The 10,358-nt window shown below is 37.5% G+C and overlaps 1 protein-coding gene across 1 annotated transcript; it reads left to right on the plus strand.

Moving 5' to 3' along the window:
- Nucleotides 1-426: 426 nt before the first annotated feature.
- On the plus strand, nt 427-4,284 carry LOC121972379 (serine carboxypeptidase-like; the record flags this gene model as incomplete). The annotated part of the gene is made up of 9 exons (XM_042524060.1): nt 427-890; nt 1,155-1,323; nt 1,596-1,715; nt 2,258-2,401; nt 2,514-2,664; nt 3,013-3,101; nt 3,181-3,439; nt 3,753-3,886; nt 4,008-4,284. Coding segments are annotated over 9 exons (1,653 nt in total), but the record flags the coding sequence as incomplete, so codon positions are not given.
- Nucleotides 4,285-10,358: the final 6,074 nt, after the last annotated feature.

Genomic DNA, 10,358 nt, shown 5'->3' on the forward strand with positions numbered 1-10,358 from the left:
ATCAACACATGTGTTCATATTATAAATGGAAATCCTACTAATGTATAGGTTACAAAAGAGTAGTTATAGGTCATAGTTATTACCAGAATGATTGATATAACAAGGGATAATTCTTATCGTCAGACTGCGGTGCAATAATAAGACGCTCAAATAGTGTCTTAAATATTCATAATTTGAATCTTAATTACAATGTAATATAAAATATTTTTTTATTATGAAATGAAAAATCTAAAATATTTACTGCTAATTGAGGAGGCTCACGTTCTAAATTTATTTGATGACCGGTCTGTGATTGATATCTGGATTAAAAATAATAATAATAATAATAATTCTTATAATAAAATGTATATATATATATATATTTGATTAAAATAAAATAAAAGTAGTGTTTAAAGTTGGGTCCGCTTCTCGCGGGACGACTGATAAATTGAGGAAGGAAAAGGCGAGAGTTTTCCTGCAAGCAATGGCTTCTCCAACATACGCCTCCACAGCTCAGATCCTTCTCTCCCTATAAATTCCCCTTTCGCATTGCCTTCCTCCTCAGCAAAGATGGCTCCTTTCTTCCTCTTCTTGGCCCTCTTCGCCGCATCGGCGAACCTCCCTTCCTTCGCCCTCGCCGATGCCTCTTTGGCGATGCCTCAACAGCTCGATTTGCCCTCGCACGCGACCTTCCCTGGGCCGCAGGCCGAGAGGCTTATCCGCGCGTTCAACCTCCTCCCGAAAGAGAGTTCCTCCCTCGGAGGTCGTCATCCTGGCGGCCTCGAGCTCGCCCACGGGAGACTCGTGGAGAAGCGGTTCAGCCTGCCGGGATTGTCTTCTGAGGATCCGTCCGTCGACGTGCTCGGCCACCACGCTGGCTACTACGCTCTCCCGCATTCCCACGCCGCCAGGTGAGGTTTTTTTTTTTTTCCCTTCCCCCTTTCGACCTCAGGGTTTTTGCTGTTCGTTTCGGATCCACTGTTTGATTTTTGATGCAAAGTTGGGTTGGGTTAAAGCGTTGTGTAATGCATTAGTAAAGCTGTGATTTATTTTATTTTATTTTTTTCTTTACGAGTTTTCTATGATTTAGGGGCATTGCTTTTCATTGTGCTCCGATTCTTCCTGATGCCTGATACGATAATGTCCTAATGATTCTTTTGATCGATCTGCTGTAGGATGTTCTACTTGTTCTTTGAATCGAGGCATCACAAGGACGATCCGGTTGTTATCTGGTTGACTGGAGGGCCTGGTTGCAGCAGTGAGTTGGCCATTTTCTACGAGAATGGTCCATTTAGTGTTGCCAAAAACATGTCCCTTGTATGGAATGACTTTGGGTGGGATAAGGTATAGTTTCCTTTTCACCTTGTAATTATTTGGTTAAGTGGATTGTCACATAAATTCCATACTTTATGGTTTATGCCTTATGAAAATTTCTCGAGCCATCACCTTTAAGCCCAAACAATCTATGCCTAAAAGTAAAGTTGCAGCAAGAAATATATAAGCTGCAATATCCCAAAGCTCATTTCGTATCTCCAGTTGAATACCTTATAACATTACAAAGATGGATGGTTTCTGTCTGTTTGCTATTTTATTTGTTTTGATGATCAATTCTACAGGTATCCAACCTTTTATATGTCGATCAACCAACTGGAACCGGTTTCAGCTATACCACAGACAAACGTGACATTCGACATGATGAGGCTGGAGTCAGCAATGACCTATATGATTTTCTTCAGGTAATCAAGTTGTACTCGAAAGCATTTGCAAAAAATTCATGCATTTTCATCATAGACAAATACAATTGTTAAGCTGTTTTGTGGCAGATGATTCTCATTCCTTTTTCTCATCCAAAAACTTTGAAGTTGAGGAATTCAGGAGAATTCTATCCTTTTATTTCAAACATATATTTTGAAAGAATAGAGAAAACATAGCATTCAAGTATAATATATGGTTGCCATTCCAGATTTTCCTTGTCAAATAGGACAATATATGACTTGGAACCAGAAATTTGCGATCCTTTATCTAGAATCATCGACCTAGTAGTTGTTGACAATCTGTGCAGTTTGATTTTTCTTTCAATTAACACGAATCTTTATTAATATAAATGATCAATCCTATTGTGACTGAACACTGAAAGAAACAACTACAAGACACATGATTCTCTCATTTCTATGATCTCTATCTTTCTTATCTGGAAGTTAATATTAATAATGTCACTTAATGATCTCAGATTTTCTTTCTAGAAGTTAATATTAGTTATGTCACTTTATGATCTCAGGTTTTCTTTAAGGAGCACCCTGAATATGTGAACAATGACTTCTATATAACTGGAGAATCATATGCTGGACACTATATCCCTGCACTTGCAAGCAGAATTCACCGTGGAAACAAAGCCTGTGAAGGCATTCGCATTAACTTGAAGGTGGTTCACTTTTCAAGTTTAGGTCTTGTCCTTCGAGAGAAATAGTTTAGGTCTTGTTCATTGCACACCTATCTTCTTTCACAAACTTCTGACTGAACGAGCAATATGGCAGGGCTTTGCTATAGGCAATGGGCTTACTGACCCTGAAATACAATACAAAGCATACACGGATTATGCATTAGATAATGGTTTAATACAAAAATCGGACTATGATCGGATCAACAAGATCTATCCTGCATGCCAACTAGCAATTAAACTTTGCGGTAACTATTCCTATCTTGTATTTTAGGATTTTGAAATATTTATTTGGTTACCTCTAGAATCAATATTTCACTTTTGGATTGAACATTCACAATATTGTTTAAAAAGGAAAAAATTTTGAACTCAACTTGCGTTGCATCTCATTTATCCTCATCGTATCAAATCACAAGTTATTTTCAAAGTGCATACCATTTGTAAATCTATGTTATTATTAGCCTATCTCGAGAAGTATTTTCACTATGTACTGTCAATACTATCTATAACCCAACGGTTAGAACTACAAATCCTCAAGTTTCCATGTTTATATGTTTTCTGAATGTGAAGTTGTTGATGGTGATTTAATCTATCAGGTACATCTGGGACAACTTCCTGCTTAGCTTCATATGTAGTTTGCAATTCTATATTCAACTCAATCATGAAGATTATCGGACAAGTCAATGTGAGTAAATTGCAACGAATTAACTAAAATTTAATGCTGATAGCAAGTTTGCTAATTTCACTGCACAAAATTTATGTAGTATTACGACATTAGGAAGCAATGTGAAGGAAGTCTATGTTATGATTTCTCTAACATGGAGAAGTTCCTTAATGAGAAGTCCGTTAGAGATGCTCTCGGAGTTGGAGACATAGAATTTGTCTCATGTAGTACCACTGTGTATCAAGCCATGATGGTGGACTGGATGAGGAATTTGGAAGTAGGTATTCCTGCCCTTCTAGAGGATGGCATTAAGTTGCTTGTGTACGCCGGTGAATATGATTTAATCTGCAATTGGCTCGGTAAGGCTCTGCTACAAAAGTTGTCTTTCCTTGTGCAAGTACAATGAATTGCAGCTTAGACACAAATTGTTGTTTATTCCAAAAAACAAACAGCAAAAAAAAGAACCATGAATAGTTGGTTAAATATCAGTGTATGTAAGAGCTGAAAAGATATTTAAAACCTCTTGAAACCAAAGAATCCTCGATGAGTTAGAGGTATTATTCAAAGAAATTATGTGAGAGCAAGAGAAATCTGCATGATTCCCTAGAAACTTCACCTTTAAATGAGTGTTGCTCTTCATCCTTTAACTTCTTTACATGTTCATTTGAGTAGGAAATTCAAGATGGGTTCATAACATGGAATGGTCTGGCCGTCAAGAGTTTGTGTCTTCACCCGAGGTGCCATTTTTGTTGGATGGTGCTGAATCTGGCATTCTGAAAACCCATGGACCTCTGAGCTTCCTCAAGGTATCTTCCATGCTTGTGCTGATTGATCTTTACCCACATTCTTGAACCGGTTTCACCTGATGGATTTTGTTCATACTTAGCACACTTGATGTCTTCGCTTAATTTGTCATGCTTGCCACAGGTTCATGATGCAGGGCATATGGTTCCAATGGACCAGCCAAAGGCTGCATTGGAGATGTTGAGGAGGTGGACTCATGGACAACTTGTCGATTCTCCTGATTCAAGTCTGCATGGAGCAATGTAATGATCCTACATATGCTTTGATTAACCATAATAACGGGTGATTGTACAAATTTCATATGTTTTCATCTTTTCTTCAAAACTGTAAATTCTGTTGTATGAGCTGAAACATTGATTGGTATATTCCACATTTGGGGTGTTTGAGATAAAAAAAAATGCAATTAGATTAGAGCAGTGGGTACAACCTTAAGAAGTTTTAGATAAACATAAAAGACTAGCCGGTGAATATTATATGATGATGTATTGTCAATTGGTTTTTCTTTTTCCAAACTCAAATCTATCAATCTCAACTCAGCTGCTTTCCTAGACCTATCCCTTAGATCTTAATTTATCTTTCAGATCATTGGTAAACAAATTAAAGTAACAAACACTAAATCATGACATCAAGAAACAACTGAAAGTAACAAGGACACAAGAAATCTCATCTAGAGGATTTCGGATCTCACACAGTGAGACTCAGGGATATAAAGTTATTGTCTTTTATAATATGGCTCTCACTATCCTAACCGTTATATCATACATGGTATGAAATATGTACCACAATGTTAATCCCCCATATCTTAGAAGGGCATATGTCAATTTTCGCTAACATTGTGCAGATATGAGACTCAGTTTACACATAAGACTTTACCTAGAGATCTCTAAGAGAGTACCTCAAAGACATATCACAATTCGCAAGTCCTATCTGAGATCTCAAACCTAGCTTCTTACAGGCAATATGGATATGACTACGCCCATGTTGGTCATCGCATATGACCTCATCCTGAACACATATCAGGCGATTTAAGTTCTAGCAGGGCTACTCTTAAAACCTCTTACAGGTAGAAATCATGTTATATCCACTCTTGGAAGTGGTCACTCATGTGATAGAGTCGACCTTGCCTGCTTGACATATCTATTATATCATAGAACATATATATAACAAGTATATTACAAAGACGTTATATATATAAGTTTGACTAATTAATGCACAAGAAGTTATATATTTCATTAAGCATCACTATAGTCAAGTCAATATAAACTAAGACATGTTATAAAATATACAAACCCAATGACTCTTTATGTCCCATAAAAGAGTCTCTACTAATAGGTTTGGTAAAGGGTCAACAACCATGCTGTGTGTTGAAATGTACTTAATAGTCACTTCATTCTTCTCAATGATGTCTCTCACATAATGATATCTAGTGTATATGTGTTTCGTTCTACTATGAAACTTAGGGTCTCAAGTGTAAGCGATAGTGACCTAATTATCACAATAAATCATTACTAGCGTCTCACTATCCGTTACAATCCCTAAGTCATCTAATAGTCTTCGGAGTCGAACACTCTCTTGAACTGCTAATGAGCAAGTCACGAACTCAACCTCCATCATAGATAGAACAACACATGTTTACTTCTTACTAATCCAGCAAATGGCTTCCCCATTGAGCAAGAAAGTAAAACTTGATGTTGATTTGCGTTTATCCAGATTACCTGCCCAATCGACATATGAATACCCACAAGTCGCAAATCACCTCCTTCATAACACAGAGAAAAGTTCGCAGTTCCTTTGAGATATCGAAAAATCCTTTTCACTACTGTGACCCCTTCTAGGATTTGCTTGATATCTACATACCATACTGACTGCATAACATATATCTGGTCGTGTACACAATATTGCGTATATTAGACTTCATACTGCACTGGAATAAAGTACTTTACTCATTTCCCTTACTTCTACTTGAGTTTTAGGATACATTTCTAAGCTAAGACCTTCACCTTTAGCCATTGGAGTATCAATGAGATTACTATGACTCATCTCAAAGCGCTCGAGAATTTTCTTAATGTAGGTCTCTTATAAAAGAGCTGATACTCTTCTCAAGCGATCCCTCTAGATATTTACTCCAAGGATGAATTTAGTTTCATCCATGTCTTTCATGTGGAAGCTAGATGATAACCATGTTTTAATGGTTATAAGATACTCAATGTTGTTCCCAACCAACATTATGTCTGTTGGCGTTACTTGGAATTCCGTTCTGTTTCCCCTGTACAAAAATTTATACAAGCACAGAATTTTTCCTAGCAACCCATGTGCTTTTTATAAGTTAAACTTGGATTACAAACAAAACTTAACATTATTAATCCGAATTCAACCCATGCGTTCTTCAGAAGTTAAACTTGGATTGCAAACAAAACTTAACATTATTAATCCAAGTTCAACTAATGTGTTCTTCAGAAATTAAACCATATTACAGAAGTTGATTAAATATCTATTTCAAGGATTGACTTCTAGGTTGTTGGCGAGACACTCGACCTTCTTGGTCATGGGATTATCCACCACTTCCTAGACAAAGCCTTTCAAAGAAATTGAATATTTAAACTCCTTACAGTAAACCCTAGGTTTAACTACAGAGAACTCAATTAAAGCACAAAAATCGCTAGCCTCTTGTGTTGGTATTTCAGGATCCATACAAAGAAAAACTAAACTAGTTTCGCTGCGGAATAAAGAACTAGTTGTATCTTTCTTCGTAGACAAAGACCCCTTGATCTTTTGTTGTATTCCTCTCCTCTTCTTGGACGTCGTGTGGGTGATGATCTACCAAGACAAAGACACCCGACCTTCTCATTCCTTTCCAAACTTTCGGCCACCAAAGAATGTAAAGAGAATAGGCCTCCTTCTTCTTCTTCTTCTCCACCAAGCAATCGGCCACCAAGTGCTTCTTCTCTTCTTCTTCTTCTTCTTCTCCTTCAAGCCGTGACCACCAAGGTGAGATGGGCACTGGCCCTAGAGGGAAGAAAGGGAGGAAGTGGGGCGCCGGCCTAAAGAGAGAAAGAGAGAAGAAAAGGGCCATGCACCAAGAGAATAAAAGAGAGAGAGCTTAGGTTATGTTTTAGGGAGCACCCCCTCCTCTTTTATAATCTTTGCTAGCGGCTAAAAAGAAAAGTTTTAAATAAAATTTTCCTTTTATTTGCTATTGTGGATGGTTACAAAAAAGGGAAGATTTTAACAAAATTAAAATCTCTCTTTTAAACCATTGTAAATAACTATAAAAGGAAAGATTATAACAAAACTTTGTTTTAACAAAAACTTCCTTTTATTCCTATAATGGTTGGTTACAAAAAAGAAAAGATTTTAACAAAATTAAAATCTTTCTTTTAAACCATTGTAGATAACTACAAAAAAGGAAAGATTTTAATAAAATTAAAATCTCTCTTTTAATCCTTTATAGAAAGCTATAAAAGGAAAGATTTTAACAAAATTTTGTTTTAAATAAAAACTTCTTTTTCTCTTCTATTATGGTCATCCCCATGCTTGACCAAGCATGGCTTGGCCGACCCACATATTGGGCACCAAGCAAGGCTTGGCCGACCCCTTGCTTGCGCACCAAGCAAGGATGTGGCTGGCCCCTCACTTGGGTAGGAAGGAAAATCAAAACGGGTGAATGCGAGGTTTTATAGAGGCTACAACAGGGACCTAGAGAAGGAATTGGTTTCGGCCTCTTGGCGAGCTTGAGCTTCCTATGTTCGACCCGAACACTCAACTCAAGTTCATCAATAATAACTCATACCACTGAAGAGTTATTATTGAACTACCACACCAATCCCATATTACATTATGGGCTCTTTCTTATCATGAGTGCGTTAATCTCCCTGTGTTTAAGATATCGAATGTCCATTAATTAAATGAGTTATTGACAACTCACTTAATTAATCTCTAGCTCTAAGAGTAGTACCACTCAACTTCATTATCATGTCAGACTAAGTCCACCTGCAGGGTTTACATGATAATCCTTATGAGCTCTTCAAGGGGACATCATCAACCTAGATAATTAGGACACAGTTTCCTTCTATAATCAACAACACATTATATAAATAACATCATGTCCCAACTTATTGGGCCTATTGATTTAACGAATAAATCTCACCCATTGTTAAATTAAAGAAATAAATACTAAGTATATGTGCTTGTTATTATATTGGGATTAAGAATACACACATCCATAATAACAGAGGTTTTGTTTTTTTATGCAGTCAGTATAAAATGAATAACCTCAAATGGTCCTACTCAATACACACACAGTGTACTAGTGTAATTTTATAGTCAAGATAAACTAATACCAAATTACACTACAACCATTCTAATGGTTTGTCCCAATCCATCTTGGTTGTGAGCTACTATTTATAATTTATAAGGAACTGATAACATGATCTTCTGTGTGACACCACATACCGTGTTATCTACAATATAAATTAAATGGAGAACTGCATTTAACTAAATGCAGATATTTGACCAATGTGATTCTCATTTCAAAATAAATGTTTATACAAAAAAGTTAGGCTTTTAGTATACATTCTAACAATGTTATCCGCATATAACGACAGAATCACAAAAGAGTCATTTAACCTTTTTAAATAGGCATAATGATCCTCCTCGACCATTGTAAAACCATAAGATATTACTTTTTCATGAAATCTTAGATACCACCACTTGAATGATTGCTTTAGGCCATATATCGACTTTTGAAGTCGACAAACCTTATTTCCTGACCTACTAAAATGAACCCAGAGGGTTGTTCCATGTAGATCTCCTCATCTAAACTTTTATTAAGGAAAGCAGTGTTGGCGTCCATCTAATGTAGCTTTAGATCTAAACTTGCAACAATCGCTAAAAGTAAACGGATCGATGTAAACTTAATTATTGGGAAGAAAGTCTCCTCATAGTCAATGCCCTTTATTTGTGTGTGTAACCCTTAGTTACAAGACGAGCTTTATATCTCTCGATCGATCTATCAGCCTTCCTCTTGATTTTGAGAATCTACTTGTTCCCAATAACCTTTCTACTCTTAGGTAAGTTAACTAATTCCCAAACCTTATTGACTTTTATTGATTCCATTTATTCCTGTATGTCCATTAACCATTAGTCTTTTTCAGAACCCCCGAGAGTCTCTCCAAAAGTCCTCGGTTCATCATTGTCCTCTGGAGTCACAATGAGAATCTCATTTTCAATCAGGAAACGATAACAAAGTATATTTCCCCGACCACTCCTACAAGGAGAGAGAGCCTCCCCACCTTCAGATAGACCATTCCCACTAGGACCAAGATCCATAACTAGGTCTTGAATCTCGCTACTGGACTCGACTGTACCATTAGGCTCATCCATCTCATAGCAAGTGTAGTCTAAATCGATTTCTCCTCTCTCAGGAAAATCATTCTCGAGAAACATGACATCATGAGATTCGATCTCAGTTATTGTGTTGTCCGTATGCTCTCCTAAGAACATATACCCTTTGGAGTGTTCAGAGTATTTAATGAAGATACACTTCTTTCCTCGCGGACCTAACTTGCCATAATTGTACGAGCAATCTCTAACATACACAGGACAACCTCATGGCCTAAGATGGTTAAGGATAGGCTACCTCCCTGTCCAAAGTTCGTATGGGGTGCTAACCATAAACTTTGTTGGAACATGATTAAGGACATAGATAATGTTGGTGCAACTTCCCTAGGTAAAGGTTGACCAGGTTGACTAAACTTGAATTGGCTCAAGCTTGAGTCGTAACGTGTGAGTTTCGATATTTGACAATATATGAAGATTGTTTTGATAATGTATGGAGATTGTAGGAGTAATCGTTCGTTTGGAGAGATTAGTAGGTTGAACAGTTTAATGCGAAGAAGAGTCAAGTAGGTCAACATTGACTAGATACTTAACTAGGAAGTACAACGGAAAGGTTGGTAGAAGATGAAAATCTAAGTGGGTCAGTCTTGACCTGACACTTGGTGGGAAAGTCCTGGTGAGTGAAGCCAGGTAGAATGGAAATCCTAGTGAGTGAAGCTAAGTGAAAGCCCTAGTGAGTGAAGTTGGGCGGTAAGGAAGTCTTGGTGAGTGAAGCCAGACACTTGGAAATCTAGGTGGGTCTAGGAGGACCAGACACTTGGCATGGAGAGAAAAGTCCAAGTGGGTCAAAGGATTGACCAGACACTTGGTGACGAAGTCCTAAGAGGTCAAGGTTGGCCGGATGTTGGATTTGAGAACCCTAGACTTGAGTTAGGCAAGTTGGGTTGGTCAAGTTGATCAGGAGATCAATTGAACCATAGCCCAATCGATTAGGAGAGTGCTGTGAGAAAAAGGGGTCCAATCGATCGGGTGATCGATTGGGAGACATTCTTGCGAGCATAGAGAGGTTTCCAATCGATCGGTAGATCGATTGGGCACTGCCAATCGATCAGTCGATCTATTGGGGTTCAGTTTCTC

This window comes from Zingiber officinale, chromosome 4A (genome assembly GCF_018446385.1).
Source record: "Zingiber officinale cultivar Zhangliang chromosome 4A, Zo_v1.1, whole genome shotgun sequence".
NCBI lineage: Eukaryota > Viridiplantae > Streptophyta > Magnoliopsida > Zingiberales > Zingiberaceae > Zingiber > Zingiber officinale.